At 39.6% G+C, this 20,123-nt stretch overlaps 1 protein-coding gene across 1 annotated transcript in view; it reads left to right on the top strand.

Annotated features, from left to right (window-relative positions):
* The window catches only part of UBE3D (ubiquitin protein ligase E3D), a 107,739-nt gene extending 90,154 nt beyond the window's left edge, over positions 1–17,585 (top strand). The window contains exon 10 of the mRNA XM_074948036.1: positions 15,133–17,585. Within this exon, the coding sequence (XP_074804137.1) occupies positions 15,133–15,153 (21 nt within the window). The 3' untranslated portion in view covers positions 15,154–17,585. The remainder of the gene's footprint in view (positions 1–15,132) is intronic.
* Positions 17,586–20,123: the final 2,538 nt, after the last annotated feature.

The raw sequence follows: 20,123 nt of genomic DNA, 5'->3' as shown, positions 1-20,123 counted from the left end.
CATTTTAATAAATCAAAGAACCTGGTGTGGAAAGGAAACTAGGGCGCTAATCGGCGAGAGTAGCTGGAATTTCCAGAGCTATGTAAGATCCTAAAAAAAGGACAAAATGTTAGTAGATATGGATGAACTCAGAAATGTTTTGGTGTTCACAGAACCTCCAGAACTTTTTACTCCCTGTGCCTTGTGATACTTTAAGAACCGGGCTTTTTAAATGAGCTAATTCACTCTAAATAGCATTTAAAATTAATGCAGCAAAACTGTATTCAAGTAAACAATACATTGACCTGCTAACTGAGCCTCATTGCTAGGGCCCTGCCAGATTCACGGTCCATTTTGGTTAATTTTATGGTCGTGGGATTTTAAAAACAATAAATTTCATTATTTCAGATATTTAAATCTGAAATTTCACAGGGTTGTAACTGTGGGGGTCCTGACCCAAAAGGGGCTTGTGGTGGGGTTTGCAAGGTTATTGGGGCATGGGGTCATGGTATTGCCATCCTTACTTTTGCTCTGCTACTGGTAGCAGCACTGCCTTCAGAACTGGGTGGCCAGAGAGCAGTAGCTGCTGGCCAGGAGCCCTGCTCTGAAGGCTGGTATGGTATGGTATGGTATTGGCACCCTTACTTCTGCGCTACCGCCTTCAGATGTGGGCCCTCTCCGGCCCAGCAGCTGCCACTCTCTGGCCGCCCAGCTCTGAAGGCAGCAGTGCAGAAGTAAGGGTGGCCTGGTGTGGTATTGCCACCCTTACTCCTGCGCTGCTGCTGGCGGAGCACTGCCTTCAGAGCTGGGCGCCTGCTCAGCAGCCAACACTCTCAGGCCACCCAGCTCTGAAGACAGTGCAGAAGTAAGGGTGGCCATACCGCGACCCTCCTACAATAAACTTGTGACCCTCCTGTGGCCCCCTTTTGGCTTGGGACCCCAGTTTGAGAAACATTGGTGAAATCTGTATAGTGTAGGATAGAAGTACACAAAAGACCAGATTTCATGGTGGAGACCAGATTTCACGGTCCATGACGCATTTTTCACGGCTGTGAATTTGGTAGGGCGTTACTCATTGCTAACCTGAAAGGGACCACCTATAAGTGTGAACAAATGTTTCAGACCTCAGGATTCATTCAATTCTTGTTGGGACTGCTAAGAAGGCTGTTGTTTGTGGCGGTGGTTGTTTTGCGATTTGGGCACCTATCCCCTAAGAGCTGGGCTGGGATTACAAATGTTCTTCACATGTAGGTCCAACCTGTAGGCACCACTGTAATGCAAATCATGATAATAAACTGCTGAACAAATAGTAAAGACTTTGGGTAGCTTGTGTGTTGGACTGGATTTGAACCTGTAACCTAGAGGCAACAGTCTCTACATAGCCCACAGCCCACTTGAGCTGTTCAGTTCCTGAATGATGTGTATGTTTTTTTAACTGCAAAATCACTTTAATTGCTTTATTATCTGTTTCTTTTTGGAATGTGTCTCATGTTTGAAGCAGGGTGGCTGGAGTGCCTTGAAAATCCACATGCAAGTCTTATATTGTGTGATAGTGAGTACAACTTGTCACCAAATTTATTTTATTTTCACTCATATTCTTTTTTCATAATGTTTATGGTGACCTATTTTTGTGTCTATGAAAAATGATTTCCCCATTCCTTTGTGACATTATTGGCCTAGTAAACTGTTCCGAAGTCACTTGGTGTAGGTGGCATTACTAGGATGAGCATTAATTATTTTCAGGTTGTGATGCATCACCTTTGCGGTGTCTATATTTGTCTTCCAAGTGTGCATCATCCATTGCTAATTATAGGTGGTCTAGAGGGAACAGATTTTCCAAGTCAAACAGACTATTGTAGTGCAGGATACTCTCAGGATATTTTTGAAATGTAGTCAAATTAGCCACTGAAACAGTTGACTATATCCTAACTGATTTTTGCATAATTCCTGGGGTGTTCAGTGTAACTGCACCCATCCAGCAATCCCTCTGAAATGAAAGCATCCCAAATCTAACTCTTCAAACATGTGACTGTCCTGCTCCAATACCCATTCCCAGTCCAACGCTTCATTTCCAGAGTTGTAAAGCAAAGTGATTAAATTCCTTTTCTCTTAAGAAAACCCAAAGAACTTTTGCTCAAGTTCACAATCAGACTAAGAAATGAGGATTCTGTAAAATATTATTTAGTTCTTTTCCTTTCTTGTCTTTCTGCCTCGTTCATGTTTTTCCATCCTACACACTATACTTTTAACAAAAAAGATTTTAACTGAGACAAATTTAGCTGTTGTTGCAACATCAGCCAGCCATATCAAAGAGAGAATGAATTCTTGCTTTTCTTCTTCTGTCCTTGTTTGTTCACAGAGGGAAAGACAATGGTAATAGACATGTTTACTCTTGAGACAGAATCCACTATGTGACTTCTGGTAATGGGTATTTAAGTTTTATTAAAGTCATTTTTTATCATTCTCTATTTAAAAACTTTCAGTGGCATGAGGAATGGCTCATTAGGCAGTTTAGTAATGCAGTTTTTAGATATTAAATGTTTATTTTACGTTGTCCATGCTGGATGATTTTTGCCTTTTAAGGCGTGTTAGTATAATTATATTTGACTTCATTATGTTTAAGGGTGCATCTTCTCTAAGCATCTCTTGAAAGTACATTACCTATGGGAGAATTAGCTCATTACACTCAGATCTGTGATGATCCCATTAGCAAAGCAGTGGGGACTTGAAGTCTTAGAACTACAGACATTGTCTAATTGCAAAGCAAACGGAAGAGAATCTTCCATCATGGTGCAATTTTTGGTGTCCTTTAGATCTATGAACCACCATGACACCTGCACTCCTCTGGGACAGTGCAGATCATAAAGTCCAAGACAAGTGTGTGTGAATGGGGAATAAAGCATTCCCAGTCAAGGGGATCCAACCATGGAACAAACTTCTAAAGAAGATCACGTGAATGCAGAGTCTGGTCATCTTTAGGGGAAACCTTTATTTTAGGAAAGGCCTTTCCGCCATAAAAATGACACTCACAACGATCTACCTTGGCATGGCGCAGAATACAGTGACAGTGAATACAGTGACAATAAATTGCATTTAGATAGCAGTTTTCATCCAAAGAAGCCTGGAATACTTTACAATATACATGCACACGGAACCACCAAAGGGCACCCACATTTGGGCTCAAGAGTAGCAGTCATGCAAATAAGCAGCATATGGCACACTGCACAGCACGCCTGGGCAAGCCCCCATCTTTTACAAAAAGTGAATGGGATCTCTAATGTCTGTATAGAGTTTATAGCACAGTGGTTTTAGATCTCTCCTCTGACCCCCCCCCCCCACATAACATCCATTGTACTCTGTTAATCTACCTAGGAGGGAGCGAGAGCTGATTTGATCCTACTGGAATTTAAATCTGTGGTTTCCACACCTGATGCTTAGACCATTAAACTATCCTCTCTGGCGTTCCAGGGAAGAGGCAGTCAAAATGCTGTATTCTTTATCCTGGGGTGTTTGAGGATACTATTATACATGTGCAGTATTCTACAAGCCTCTCACATGGGTTTTATTTTATGAGTGGTATTTTAAATGGTAGCCTTCAAGAAAAAAATAAGACTAACAGATTCTGTCTGTCAGCCCCAGCAAGGTCAGGTATCTAGTTTTACAAAGAAAACAGTGATAACCAGCATAGTCCACATTCTCTGGGATATCTCCATGAAGGGTCTTATATTCCTTATTGGGCTGAAATACAGAGGACGTGGACTACTTGTGGGGCTAAATTTAGCTCTTGCAGAAGTGGGCACTGGGACAGGAGGCACATACCCTGCAGAAAGGGTTTGAAGGACTTTGAAACCTATCGGGTAGTAGATCAGTATGGCCAGATAAGAATGTGTGAAAGCTGTTTATTCTTTTATGATATGCTTTCTCTGTAAAGCTTTTTGTTCTGAGTGGTTTGCTTTACGAAGGTGGGTTAGTCACTGGTTAACCCTGTCATTGCCCCTGAAAGAGAACAGGAGGCAGGTGCTGAACTAAACTAAGGCCATGTCTACACTTAAAGCTTACAATGGCACTGATATACCAGTACCACTGTGCTACTGTAAGAGCACTCATATAGCTGCATTATGCCAACGGGAGAGAGCTCGATGAGCAGTGGTAGCTATGTTGGTGGGAGACCGTCTTCCTTTGACATAGCACTGTGCACATGAGTGCTTATGCCGGCAAAACTTAAGTCGCTGAGGGGAGGGGTTCACACCCCTGAGGAATAAAAGCTTTGCTGACATAAGTGCTAGCGTAGACATGGCCTTAGATTTGTTCAGGTGATCACAGTGAATTGCAGGAGGAATGGCATCTAAATCCCTGGTCTGGGGGGGAGAGGAACATGGGTTCCCACTTCAAGATAGGTTACAGCTAGCGGCCTGAGACCACAAAGGAGCTCTGACAGACACAACTCCATTAATTTGGCCCAGGATCTCCACACTAAATCCATGAATTGAATTTTCAGAATCTTTCTTCCTTTTGTCCATTTCTTTTAAAAAGATTGAACCATGTCTAGTCTCTTGTTCAGGGCTTTCATTCTTTTCTCCATTGCATATTTAAATGCCATTAAGACCAGAGTTAAATACCACAGCAGAAGCACAGCTGCCATCTTTCCCCTCTCTGAAACAGCCCTCATAAAGGAGATAAGTTTCTGCTTTGGTATCTGTCTCATGGGAAAACTAAAACAGAAGGTTGCACAAGAATGCAAAGCACAAGTTACTTGGCTTGGAACTGCTGGGACTCAACAGAGCCTTCGTTAAACGTGTCTTTTCAGACTGCCCCCACACTTGTGCCCTCAGGCAAACATTTTTTCTACTGCAGTTTAAATCGTTTGCTGTAGAAAATAAGTGCTGCTTAAGTTTGCATGATTAGCTGAGGCTTGCACTTCGTAACAGTATAAAGCAAACAGCATCTGGTCTTGAGAAGGCAAATCCTAAATTCTGTGAATTTTTTTTTTTAATTATTCTGGTTGGATTTAGATCAGTAATTACAATGCAGCATTAGCACCAAGTTTCATCTATATCCATGGTTTGTATTTAAGTCTAACAAAAGTAAATACTGTTGTTCTATCTGTGCCTCTCTACATAACACATGCTACCAGGAATAATGGCTGCTCTGGAAAGAAAATGGGAATAGGCCAACGATGGGGGTTGGGAATGAGACAAAATAAAAATTGTTAGGGTTTGTAGACATTGAAATTTGGATTTTAAAAAATCACTTTTCTCCTTCCCTTAAAACATTTACATTTTTAAGCAATATTTTCCAATATGCTGAAAGGACTTTTGTCTTGATGTAAAATAAAAGCCAGTAGAGACTGACCTTTTGTCTATTCTTTTGGCTGCTCTTAGACTTCCTTCTAAAGCTTGGTCTTGCTTTGGCATGCTGCTATTGTGTCAGCAAAAAGCGCAGCCTGGAACTTCAGAAGGATTGCTCTCTGTTTCATATTTACCTCTGTTATATCGCAAGTACAAACAGCCTAGTGCAACTCAATACTTCTGAGAAATTAACACTGTTAAGAGGGATAAGATGAAAGCATGTATGTTAGTTATAGACTGACTTATTTCATTCAATTTTAAAGGGACACTATTAGGTTGAAAATCATACTTTAAAAAAAATTCTTGCTGAAATTACTACTGAAATCTATTTTATTTTCCACTGGGTGGGTTGTTTACATTTTACTTGTCTCCCAGTTTGGACAATGGAACTACAGTAACTGGATCATATTGTCTCTCACACAGTTTATCCCTGCTCCAGGGAACAGGAAACAGCACAAATTTGCACTTGTGGGATTCCCTTCATATCTTTCCCACTGGGATGTGGAGTTTTCCCTCCTCATTCTTCTCGCAGAAGCAGCAGGGAAGTTGGCTGCTTAGGCAGCAGATCTACTGAGGTCTAGCTTTTCCATGGCTCTGCACTGCATCCAACCCCTCTTTGGGCTCCATGACAGTGTGGCTCTGACAAATATATACTTCCCTTGGGTTCCCCCAGGTGCTGCTGTCAAATTGCTTACAGTGTAACAGATGGACCCATGTAAATTAATACTGATAGGGTCAGCATTAACTTCTCAAATTCCCATGAGTCTGGGTGGATGGAGGATCTCACAGAGGGTTCCTTTCCCTCCAACATCTGGAGCACCAGCTGAGCCACTGTGAGAGGGGGAATGGTGGAACAATATCATAAAGCCTTGCTCCTAACTCCAAACGGTCTGAGTTTTCCTTCCCTCCTCTTGTAACCCATCAGGGCTATTTAGTCCCATCACATCTGTTTCTATTTGGTTTCTATTTAGTTTCACGTCTGTGTTTCCCTGCACTAGCACAATGCTATAATGTTTAGTTTCTTGACACTTCAAGGAAATAGATTGGTTTGTTAAAGTCCACAATGCCATTGGAATGAAAAAATGATGATGATCATGGACACTTTTCTGTTAGTCCTAGGTTTTGTAAAACTATATTTTTATACGGTCCAGTGTTTGGAACTCATTTGAAACTGGCAGTGTCCTTTTAATAGCCACGCTTTTTAGTGGTTTTATAAGATTGTTTCATGAAGGTTTTCATGGTATCTTATCCCTCACGTAATATTTTTGTATTTGAAATTCTGTTTGTTGTTAGAAGTAAAGCAATTAGATTGGCTTTACCATGCTAAGGGCATGATCCTGTCATCCTTGGTGGATCAGGCTCTACGAGCGCAAGCTGATCCTTCTACAGTTTGCTTAGGGCAGAAGTAAGTGCCAGGGATAAAGTAATTATGAAAAGAACTTTTATTCATATTCCGATACATACTTAGGGCCTGGATCATCGGTTCATTATGTTCAAAGTATGCCATGAAACTTCCCAATCTGAGCATAAACCTGGAGCAGTTCTCCTCAGATGTTGTAATTTCTGTCTGTGATTCATCAGAGATGAAAAGTGAACTTCAGGGCACTCCTATCATCTGCTTGTCTCCTGTCTGGCATAGGGGAACGTGGGGACATAGCAAAGCCAAACATAACTTGCTGGTATTCTCCCCAGAGCCTGGAGAATGGATAGTCAGAGCAAAATTTAGAGCAGCCCTGTAGCTGGTGTAGCTCGGATCAGAGCTCTGCATGCTATCAGGAGGCTGTCCTGAGGAAAGTAATCCCATTATTAACATAGGCATGTGTTTGATTACTACATTATTCTCACTGTCCTAGTACTAAATATGCCCCACTCCTTTCAAATGGTTAACGTCCAAATCTAGAAATGTCTGTGCACTTCCAAAAAGCAGTTTCACAGATCTGAATCTTTCCCAAGCCATCAGATGTTGCTTAGGGCATGAGCAAGGCTTTGTCATCCCTGTCTGTCATGCTGTTTGCCAGAATGGCTGCTACGTTGTGTTTCTATAACTCATCTTTTTTACAAGGATAGGTTGGCTGCTATTGCTCAACCCCTTCCTGGATGATCATGGACTGCTTTTCCACTGGTCCCTACCCTTTGACCTGTCCGTCTTGGGTGGTCCTGTGAAGAGTTAAAACTTCCGTAGCATAGTTTTCTGGGTCACTGAAACACACAAGCCTTCCCCCTGTGCCAACGTGCAGACCCCAAGGAAGGAGTTTCATAGATACTGAGGTAATAAATAACTGCCTACTAGCACTTTAGTCTGATAAGGCAGCTGCCTTTTTATTGGGCCCTGCATTCACTGGAGACAGAATGAGGTGGGCATATGTTCAGGTTTAGCAGTTAAATAATATTCCTTCAAAGTCATTTTCATTTTGTTTTTGCAAATGTACTTCCACAACGTGAATTGAGAGTATATGCCAGGAGCCAGTTATTCATGGAGATGTTGCCTGGACAAGATTCAGATGGTTTGCTCCTCCCACTTCCTGGTCTACCTTGATCTTATGCCAGTGCAAACTGAGCACAAATGTTGTGATGAATCAGATAGGATTTAGACCTTAATTAAGAAGATGCAGAATACTTGGTGTCTTCAGACACATCTAGGGGATTTGTCTTAAAATTGTTCTAGGAAAGGATTTGCATCAACCATAACCTGAATATAGACAACGAATAAGCCAAGACTATGACACTTCTTAGCTATAATGGAAAAATCTGCCAACATTTCAGCTGCTCAGTATCCACTTGCTGTCTGCAACAATTACAATAGGACCACATTGGAAAGCTCCACATGTCTATGGGCTTTATTACATGGGAGAGCTGTGCAGAAACTGAAATTTTTGTCCTGTGGAAAACTTTACATTAAAAAAAGTTTTGCATCAGAATAAAAAGTTGAAAATGCAAATTTTTCAATGGAATAGAAATTTTTTAAATATTCCAGGCAGATAGCTGGACCACCACCAACCTGGTTGCCCAAGAAGACGACTGCCCAGGGAAGCCTGTCTGCATAATGGGTTTCTTTCAAAGTTTCATCCTATTGACATGCTCCCATGGAACATTTCGATTCTGTCAAACCAGCATTTTCCAATTAAAAAAAACTTGTTCTGTTGGAAAAACTTTCAACAGTTCTAGGGTTTCCACAAAGCCTGGAAAATACTAACGATGGAAGATATTAATCCTCTAAACTACTGACTCCCACTCTCAAATGGCCAGGAAACCCAGTATACCTTCCACCTTTGCTATCCGTATGAACAGAGACAGCAACTTAATCAATAATCTTAATGGAAAAGTCACAGACAACCAGACTACTGGTGAAAACCTGGTTCCATTGAAGTGAAATGCAAAACTCCTGCTGACTTCAGTGGGGCCATGAGTTCACTCTAGAGATCTAGCAGAAAAAGGGAAGGACAGAAGCAACAATTATTTCAATACAAAACTTGAGATAGATTTTTCTCTTGTATCAATGCAGGATCCTTCTATCTTTCAGTACGTAGTACTGGTAATATCATTACAGTTGATGTGTTTATTTAATTTGACCATTTTATTCCTTGGAGAAGATTATATGCATTTAAATACTTCCCTGTAGAGGGTGTATTTTTTGGTTTTTGTACGGTTATATTTCCCTGCTGTGTAATAAAAAGTAAAATTTAGAAAAGAATGCTTTATGACTGCATTTACAATATTACCAAACTGAATGAAAAAAACCCAGAGTAGATCATCAGAATATTTGATGTCTCCAACAACAAAAGAGTAATAACACTGGGAAATCATAAAAATAGCTAACAATTACTGACAATATTTTAAATACAATAAATTATATAGAATACATACAAATTAAAGATTAAAATTTATTAAATTCTGTTGGTTCAAGGGAAAGCCTATAAAATGCAATAATAGTAAGCTGGAAAAAACTAATAATATCCACCCTCTATTTGTTCAATGACAGGAGGAATTGTATCTTATATGTCTGTATCACAATCATTGTAGATGTACTCATGCACCTTAGCAGGGTTAAAGTATCAAAAAAGTTAATGTTGCAGTTTTCTTCTAACTCTTCAACTAGAGATCTGTGGGTTTGTGGGAGTTTTTGCCCCATCTATCATCCTATTGCCTTTCTGAGCCACACAGACTATTAGCCTCATCAGGGATCACCACAGATAATCTTGCCAAAGCCTGCAAACATGGTATTTCACGCAGTCCCTGTCAGTACCCAGGCTGGGCCGGGGAAGCTAATGATCCCACCAGTGGACAAAATTCAGTAATGAATACTGGTCACATGCCACCTGAGGCATGTTGCACATACGCTAAGAAGAATGCTATGAAAGAGAAGTACCATACAAAACAACTGTGATCTACAAACTAAGTTGTCAAGATAATTAGTTTTCTGAACAATTTACACAAGAATTTTTTTGTTGTTGCAGATAGTACAGTGTACTGAGTCCTTTTCAAGAAACTCAATCTGGTTTATATTAGCCAACTTTTAAATGCTGATTTTGTATTCTATGTATCCTTACTTGTGCCAAGAAAAATTGCTTTAATCTACTATTTGTTTCAAAATATTATAATTTTATTCTATTTCACAATATTGAATAAAGTCTCAGCATTCCATCTTGCTAGTTTTCACAGTACAAGAAGCTGGTAACAACTTCAGATAATGAATGAATACAGACTCTCCATTTTCAGGTTCTTTATAGATGCATAGTGCAGCGCAGCACAGCCATATACGTACGTACATACGTACACGCAAAAGACAAATCACACCAGCTTGTATTTATTGTAAATGGTAAAATGGCAGAAATGTTGACACACATTCTCAGAAAGTTAAGAAAGGTGGCTTATTTTGTATCTACCAAGAGTCAGTATCTCTTTGATTGTCATCACAACTGGAAGCTGCCATTTTTTTTACTCTTCCAGCGGCTGTGACAAATGCATTGGAATAAACTGGGTTAAGATGAATCCAGATAAAATGGGGAAATGATGGTGATAGGTAGGAAGAAATTAACTGGATTGTGAGTCCACTTATGTTAGTTCTGTGTGCCAGACTGCCAGCAATCTGGTTGCAATATCATGATCATGATCAACTGATGCTGTTGTTCCAATCTTGGTGGCAGGTAGTGCCTTTTCATTGAAGTCCTATTTTTTGTGACCATTTCTTTCTGAAATGCAGACCTCATAACAGCAATCATTGCCTTTGTAACCCCCAGGCCACATTACTGCAATGTTCTCTATTTGAGCTTAGCACTGAAAAAGCCCAACACTCATCACTCAGTTGGACAAATAGCTATGAGCCCATAGTACCAGTGTTTTATGACCTGCTTTGGCATCCTCTTTATTTCTGGGCACAGTTCAACATGGTTAGTCATGAAGTACAAAACCCTTTCTCCATGTTCCCTTGCAGTTATGAGCCACTGGGCTGATCTCACTATTGGTTCCTGAGGTTAATATCTCTATCTGCACTAGAGATCTTATACCCCTGGGACTTGATTCCTCCTGTGGTCTGCCAGAACTGTAACCAAATTCAGCGTACAATGCAAGATAGGTTTACCATATTTCAGGTTCCCAAAAAGAGAACACTTCTGGGGTGGGGGATCTGGAGGGAGGGCACAGTTGGGGAAGCTGGAGGAGGTACCTGCAGCAGGGGTACTCACTTGAAGTTGGGGGCAGTATCACTCTCTATCATGCCGGCAGGTGCAAGTCTGGAATGCAGCGACAGCAGTCAGTCAGTGCCTTCCTGTGGGACCCCCTCCCCAGGGCTGGGAATGGAGCCTGGGTGGGCTGGATCCAGCAGCTGTCGACCAATCAGGAAGTGGACCAATCGGGACTCTTTCTGAGTTAAAGCGTCTGCTCTGCAAAAATCCTGGACATTTCCTGTTGTTTGATAAATTTGTCCGGACAGAGGACGGAGCCTCAAAAAAAAAAAAGAAAAAAAGTAATGTCTGGGAAAACCTGGATGTATGGTAACCCTAGTGCCAGACAAATTGTTTTGTCAAGTTTTTGAAACTTTTGCCTTAATTTTTATAAGAGATTGGGTGCTAGTTGGGAATGACAGGGGTAATTGTTGGACCTTTAATGTTGTTCGTACTTTAAAAAAAATTATAACAATTGGGTGCTGATAGATGTTTTTTAGATGTACGTATAGTTAAAGACAGTGTTAGCAATACCGGTTTGCTCAGGAAGAAATAGATGTCCATGCAGGTTAATTTTAGACCTTCTTGAAACTTTCTGATAACATTTTATTTGGCAGGTGTTTTTCATACAAGCTGTAATCTCAAAGTGTTTCACAGAGTTAAAGAATACAACAGAGTGTTTAGTAAGAACACCAGAAAACAGTGTTGTAAAGGCATTCCATAATGAATAAATTAAGGATTTGGTCATAGGTCCGACAAAAAAATTACGAGGAATAGGTGAGGGAGAAAAGCCGTTATTTGTAGAAGAAGTTTGAAAAGCAATGGAGACTCAGTGAGCCAGAGAGATAAAAGAAGGCTGTTCCAGAAGGCAGAAGCTGCTGGAGAGAAATCTCTTTGCACAGTATTACCATTCTGGACAGAACAGATAGAGAGGATGTCTGGTGTTAGATGAGCAGAGGCAAGGCTCAAGCTAGATGAGCAATGTATTCAAACAAAACACAAGATCTGTGTGTTCAGAGTACGTAGGCAATTCTGTGGAGCTGACAGTAGATACAGGAGTAAGAGAAAAGTTAAAGGTGAAAAATGATGCCAAAGTTACAAGCAGTGGAGGCAAAAGGGCTGTCTGAATTGAGGGAGATAAAGAAGATGGAGTTGGAGAGAATTCTCCTCTTTGCTAAGAAAAGGACAAGTGGTTCTTTCTTTGAGGCAATCAGCTTTAGGAAGCAGAGATTAAGCTACATGCTTATTTCATCAAAACACAAAAACAACTCAGTCAAAAGCTGAGTTTCAGTATATAATCATGGGGATCACAAACTTTCAAACTACTCCTACTTTTTACTCCCTCCAAAGTGAGAGAATGCTGCATAAATAAAGGGGAGTGTGTGCTTTTAAAGGTTAGGGACACAGGATTTCTAATACCTATATGTTTCATACCAGTAAAATACACAGGTGTACATGGCATTCCAATACAACCCCTATTCATTATCACTTCACAGGGGGAAATGTACTTAAGTTCTTTCTCATTTAACTACAACTGTAAAGTTAAAGCGAAAGAACTTTTGCATGTAGGCAATCCTATCTGATTCATCACAACATTTGTGCTCAGTTTGCACTGGCATAAGATCAAGCTAGACTAGGAAGTGGGAGGAGCAAACCATCTGCATCTTGTCCAGGCAACATCTCCATGAATAACTGGCTCCTGGCATATATTTCTTAATTCAAAGCAAACATTTGAGTGTCTTTTGAGTATTCCTTTGGCCATCTGATCAGAAAGAAATCTTTTATTCTGTGCAGCTCTATATTCAATCCCTTCCAGTTCATCATATTTAGTACATTCTTTAAATGCAGTATCAAACAGTCTGGGGATTAAAGATCAGCATGACATCCACATACATGTAGTCTAATAGTTTACAAACCCAAGATGATATTGAGCTTTACTAGAGCTGTAATTGCTTGTATAGTTGATCCATTGGAGTTGCAAGGAGCATGGAGGAAAAAGGTCAGCATGTGTCTAATGACTCTTCTTCTTGCTGTGTTTTTATGAGGCATCAGTTCTGTTCACTGGATGTTTTCAGCAATATGCTAAATGCCCTATTGGCTTTTTCATCTTTCCATAGTGGCTTTAATGCATTTTCTGAACTACCTTTTTGATCAGCATAGTATTAAGCTTCCCCAGTTTAATAGTTAGCTGTTTTGCTTACTCTGGAGGTCCACTTTGCTCATACGTTGTTCCTAGTTGTTTAAAGTCACATCCTAAATGTGTTCTAGTATGGGTTGCCAGTTCTGAGGAAGGCTGAAAAGAACATGGAGGGAAAGCCACTTCATGGAGATGAACCAATAGCCAATAGGATCGGCCCATTTACTCCCACAAATCCTTGGGCTTTTTGTATTTGGCAGGTCACACTCCCTGTCCCTTCTATATTGCCATTAGCCCTGCACACCAAAGGGAGAAGGTGGATCATTTTCCATGCAGTGTTTGTCATGTAGTTTTCCTCCTTCCAGGATTTTTCTTTAAAAAAAAAATGATGCGGTGTGCGTGGTGTGTGGACCCTAAAACTGGTGGTCATTCTAACATTAGAGTTCACCACACCAGTAACAAAAGTGAGCTCCTGCATCACCACACTGGGTAACAAGAAGCCAAAATACAGTCCCCTTACATAGCCCAGCCCGTATCACCACCCAGACATCTGATCTTTCTGATGAGAGGTTACTGAAAAACAGATTCATCGTATATAAGGTTCTTCTAATCCCAAGGATCAGCCACTCCCCCAGGTCAATATATATACTTACTTATAGATAGATAGATTTTACCAAATACCACACATGTAGCCAATCCTTTAGTAACTAAAAACTAAAGGTTTATTAATACAAAAAGAAAATAAGAGTTATTAATTGGTTAAAGGAAACGTGTACGTTACAGTTATTTCAGAGTTTGCAGGTCAGGATAATAGCAGTGATGTTAAATCTGCTACCTTATAGTAATTCTCTCTGGTTCACTCAAATAGATTGGGTGTCATCAGTCCATTGTCCAAAGCTTCCTTTTGTTAGAAATCATCTCCAAAGATATGGGGCAGAATTGAAGACAAAAAAGTGATGTCACAGTCTCCTTTTATACTTTTAGCCCAAGTGTATGGAAAGTTACTGGCAAAAGATGGAGTCTTAAATCACATGTCCTTATGTGCCTTGCTGAATCACAAGGTAGCCATTGCCTCAATGCGTTCTAAAACGTCTTCAGGAGGGGCTCACTGGGTGAGCTGATTGTCCTTAATGGGCCATCAAGCAGGCTGCCTTGTCTAGATGCAAATCTGTCTTGGGGTACCATCCAAGAAAACAACACGTTTGAGGTACAAAGTCTTAGCCAATATTCATAACTTCATATACAAAGATGATACATGGATTTAAACAGGATAATAATACTTAGCAGTCTATAACTTTTCTATTGATACCTTACATGTCACACTTGTACAAGATTTATTGCAACTTTATAACAGTGGTGACTGTATTAGTGTAATTAGTTATCTTCCTTTTTATGCAGCATCACAGATGTGTCTTGGACTATTTCTTATTCACTTGGAAATCAGAATGAGTTTTTCCATTAACTCTGATGAGGTCAGGATTTCATAGCAGATAGAGACAACGTTCTTAAAACAAGCTAATATTTTGGGCAAAATGGGGAGTATATCAGGGATTAAAATCGAAACCAGTTTCAGAATACTGTCAGATGTCTTCTTAAATTAGAAAAGATGAACACCTTTTACTTTTGTTATTTAGAAACAAACTGTATTTCTGATGCAAGGACAAAAATGTGTATACATGACTTTCCCTCACAGAAATACAGACCAGAGAATCTTGCTAATCCTTGTTGCAACTGTGAAAAATCCTACAGTTGATTTAATTCAGCAGCAAGTATTGAAAACTGAGTTTGAGAACATTAAGGGGATAAACAGAAAAGTAGAATAAACATATTAAAACTATCTTCAGCATTTAACAATCACTTCTTTGGGAAAAGTACTGCACAGCTTTGGGTAAATGCACTTTTCTGTGAAATGATAAGTGCAACGTTTCTTTGAATTGCAGGAGTCCTTTATGCTTTTTCTCGCCATGCTGAAGCTAACAATTGTTTTTTGTTTTGTTCTCTTTTACAGGTTGCCTTTTTGAAGATGTGAAGAATCCAGACATGCTAACTGAAAATTATTCTCAAGTTAACCTTCAAATAAAATACAGAAATATAAGGATCGTTTTCATTAGGGTGACTTTCCAGCAAAAGTCACTGAGGGTACAAAACGTGAAGATAATATTTAATTATTATTTTAGCTTTGATATTTGTTGGATTTTTGGTTTTGAAAGAGCAAAGCCAATGACAGAGAAAGTTGGTTCAGACAGGCATACATTACAAGACTGGAGTTCTGAGAGTGACTTATGTCTGACTGCTGGGGTGACCTTAATGATGACCTCTTAATCATCAGGGGAGAAGAAATCAATTATCTAGATGGAGCAGTGGCTGATAGTAACTTAGGTATTTTATGTGGAAAATGAAGAACTGGCAGCCAGGAGAGGGTATAAAATATTTAATATAGTGAATTCCAACTAAGAAATATATATGCAACTTTTACCACTTTTCTCACTTTTTTGAGTTGGCAGAGGTAATCAGAAAACTAGAACTGTAATATGTAAACTGTTGTTTTCCAGCAACCTTATGTATGTAGAATATACATTATTTCCATATTAAATCCTACTCCCTAATCAAGAGAGAAAGTGGTATTTACATGCCTGAACCCTATGTAAAACTGAATGAAATTGATAATGCATTGGTTAAAGTTCACAAACAAAAAGTTTTTATGATTACTTAAAAGAAATGATCTTGCAACTACAAAAAGAAGGGTGTCTGGATATAAGCCTCATAGAAGTTGCTAAATTGAGAATCCTGGAGACAGAAATCATCTGTTTGCAAAGCACGTGCATCTCAGGTTGTGACAACATAAACTTCCCCACGCAGCCCTTTCTAGACTTTCCTAGGTGCCTCAGTCCTGGCTTGGAGGGACCATATCTATGGAGTAGTTCAGTCTTTATGGCCCATTCAGTACTTTCTCTTATGAGACTGTCAACAAAAATTGACAAGCGAGTTAGTGCTGATTGGAGTTGGTGGCAGTTTCTGTGTTGTAGACACTTATCTACTTGTAATTGGACTGATACCACCAAATGCATTCCATGTGGAACAAATAACCTTGCACTGTTTCCATTTTTGGAGTGGACCTCTCATTCTTTAGTTGTCAGTAATCACTTTGGTCTCCATTGTGCAGAGAGAGTGTCAGAGAGGATTTGTATATATGCGTGGGCAGCGGAGGGAAAGATGAGCTATTCATCTCTGCATAAGCATCACTACTACCATAATTCAGCAGCCACCCTGTACTCTGCCTAAGATAAGGATATGGCTGAACTGTATGAGAAAATTAATATTGCGGATTCCTTTTGTATTGTATATCTGAGCCCTGTATTAACACACATTCAGAACCCTGCCCATTTTGTAACCTTAATCTATTTTCTTATGTGTCCTCAAGATTGCCACAGAATACCATTGGGGCCAAAAATTTAGCATGATTCAAAAACGGGTCACACATTTATATGGATAACTAGATGATCCAGAGTTATACTAGTTTATGCTACCATACATTTTGGTTAGAGTTATTAAACACCTTTATTCAGGTTTTAAACTAATCTCTAAGTATCAGGGTTACGAGGAGACCGAATATAGGATGCAGATTAGCCCACTTTTGTCTATTCTGTTTTGTGCCTTCCTCTGAAGCATCTGGTGCCGTCCACTTTTGGAGACAGAATACTGGATTAGCTGGACCCTGGGTCTGATCCAGTCTCACTGTTCTTATGTCCTGAAGTTGCTTGGGAGAAGCATTTCTACTGAAAATAGTGGAAGAAATCCTGTTTGTACAGGCTATTTTTTTTTTCTTAAACAATTAAGAAATAAGAGAGACAAGATGGGTGAGGTAATATCTTTTATTGGACCAACTTCTGTTGCTGAAAGAGACAGCTTTTGAGCTTACCCCACCCACCGTCTCTCTCTTTAATATCCTGGGACCAACACAGCAACAACTACAATGCAAACAATTAAGAAATAAGAAAGTTGTGAGCTTGTCAAAGGACAACTCTTTAAGAGGAATGGGTTTAGAGGGAGAGATTCTTATTACAAAGAGCTTCTTTTAAAACACTGGTTTCAGAGTAACAGCCGTGTTCGTCTGTATTCGCAAAAAGAAAAGGAGGACTTGTGGCACCTTAGAGACTAACCAATTTATTTGAGCATGAGCTTTCGTGAGCTACAGCTCACTTCATCGGATGCATACTGTGGAAATTGCAGAAGACATTATATACACAGACACCATGAAACAATACCTCCTCCCACCCCACTCTCCTGCTGGTAATAGCTTATCTAAAGTGATCATCAAGTTGGGCCATTTCCAGCACAAATCCAGGTTTTCTCACCCTCCGCCCCCCCACAGACAAACTCACTCTCTTGCTGGTAATAGCCCATCAAAGGTGACCACTGTCTTCACAATGTGTATGATAATCAATTTTTCACATATATTCTGGGGCTATATTGTGTACTTCCATGACAATTTGTCTGTATAACAATGGTGAGTCATTTTGATTTTTCTCTTATGAATAAAATTAATTTTTCACTAATTTTTTTCCATTTTTGTTGTGCTCTGTTGTATGCTGGTCTCTGCTTTCCAGAATATGATTAGGCCAATCTAGGAGGGAAAACATTGAAATGACAGATTGCTACACTGTGATTGTAAAGCCACTTTCCTCCTATTTCAATGCCCCCTGTTGTGATTTTGCATCAATAGAGCAATCTGTTCCAGAGAGTATTTATGCTTCGTATGTTTAAAATCTGTCATTGTGTCAGTTTCTCCTACATAATATGGTATTAGGGACATAAATAGTTAATATACTTCTAATGGCAAATGAGGTTCTGAGATGGCAGGTGCAGGCAAATCATTAACTTGATTTATCAGCAATACAGAAGAAAATATCTGCATGAAGTGGGGCACTATAAATAAATATAAATCAAACCCCTCCTGGCTAGTTTATCACTCTCAGAAAACCTTGTAGAATATCACAGTGAAATGTCCTGCTTCTAGTGTGTTCAGCTTGAAAGGATTCCTGGGGAAGTATATGGGAGAGGAGACAGCCGAGGTAGCATTAGGCCAAATGTGCAGCCTCACAAAGCCATGCTCTTCAGGAATCTTTTTTTGTTTTTAAACCTGGTCTTCGTCCCACTTTCCAGAAAGGTGAGGGTTGTGAGCTGCCAAAGACAAGCATTTCTGGTTCTGGTTGAGTTATCTTTCCTGCAATTATTAAGTTATTTGGACAGGTACCCAGAAAACATCAGCCCACGTACAGTAATGTATAAATGTATCAGAAGTGTTCTTGTCTGAAATTAAGTTTATTTGCCAGTATTCAGAAGAAGGGGAGAAAAGTCAATAATGTCCCCTTACGAGCATTCATTGTGATGATAGGTGATGCATTATTCAGCTTGTAACTGTTTATATAATAGACAAGTTGTCTAATTTTTTTTCTTTTAAATCTTTCAGCATTTTTAAAATCTCTTTTCATAGGCACTGGTGTACTTGAATCCTGATGAGTTCAGTTGTTGCCTTTTTAAAACTCATTACTTATAATGCTTTATAAAAATATGGCAATCTTCATGTGAGCAGGTTATTTTTGCACACTACTTCTTGTCACAACATCCTTATGATCATTCACAATTAATGGTAAATCTAATGTCATTTTTTAAATTCCACATTTATATGTGTCCAAAATAGAAATGTTGCTTATTTTTCAAGTTTATAAAGGGTGCACATCAGAAGACCTCATACGCATGAACAAAAAAAAAATATTTTTTTGCACAATACCTACAAGCCCTTAGTTACAAGATAAAATAAAGCGTTTCAATTCTGGTTTAAAATAAATAGAGTGATTCCACAGAGAAGCATTTTGGGGTTTTAAACACAGCGTATGTCTACACTGCAATAAAACACCTGTGGCTGACCTGTCATCTGTCACAGGCTGCGAAGCTATAGAAGTTCAGTGTAGACATCCGGTCTCAAACCAAAGCTTGGATGTGACACTGCTGTTGGATAGCCCTGCAGCTTGAGCTCTGCGAGCCTGAGTCAGCTGACACGGGTTAGCAGCAAATGTTTTATTGCAGTGTAGACATACTTTAACGTGCTTTTGTCAGTTCCCTTTTCCGTATTGTGCTGTCTTTCAACAGTTAATTGACTGTTAACTTCGAATAAATCTAGATAAAAACAGTGTTTGAAGTGTGAGCATGTATAAAATTGGTTTTAATTGTAAAATGTCCTTTTCTATTACATTACATCTGAGGATTTCTATGCATTTTACAAACGTTAACATACGGTCTGGCAGAGCTGCAAAATTTATCTAAATCTTCTGAATATAGAACCTGTCCTTTAAAAATGTGTCAAGTTTCATTCATAATTTGAAACCATGTTTTCCTTTAAAACTTTTATAAGCATCACAGAGGCCTTGATCCTGCTGTGCATAGTGAGTCGGGGTGACAAGTTGCTTCACACCGGCATCAGTGTGGGTGGAGATTAAATACCAGCAAAAGTGAAGACAAGCAGTAGGGGGCAGGACTTCAGTGGAGCAATGACAATCTATACCAACTGAGGATCTCTCCCTAGGCCAGTTCCTTTGCACTGGATAGACATAAGTCACAAGCCCTTAGTGCTCCCTCTTTCTTGCCTTCAACAGTGTAGAATAAAAAATGGTAGCGTGGGCCTGGGGCATGTCTAAGGAGACATGGCTTAAGTGTGATCATCATGCACTGAAGGGTCAGTGCAGCTCATAATTGCTGACCACTGTAGAAAGGTGTTGGCTATAAAACAAGGAGAGGGGAGAGAGAAATCCAGTCAATGCCTTTCAATGCTGGACGGTTAAATTATAGATTAACAGGGTTATTGAGTTTACAAATTCATGCAGTGTCCTGGCTCTTCTCTGAACTGCTTTGGCAATTTTGTCAGCTGTTGCACTGTCTGTGGCTAATATGAAGGGTGAGACGCACACAGTGATCCAATTGTATAGTTAGTGTAGGCTGTTT

The sequence above is a fragment of the Natator depressus genome, chromosome 3 (genome assembly GCF_965152275.1).
Source record: "Natator depressus isolate rNatDep1 chromosome 3, rNatDep2.hap1, whole genome shotgun sequence".
Taxonomy (NCBI): Eukaryota; Metazoa; Chordata; order Testudines; family Cheloniidae; genus Natator; species Natator depressus.
This window is presented reverse-complemented; position numbering and strand designations above follow the sequence as displayed.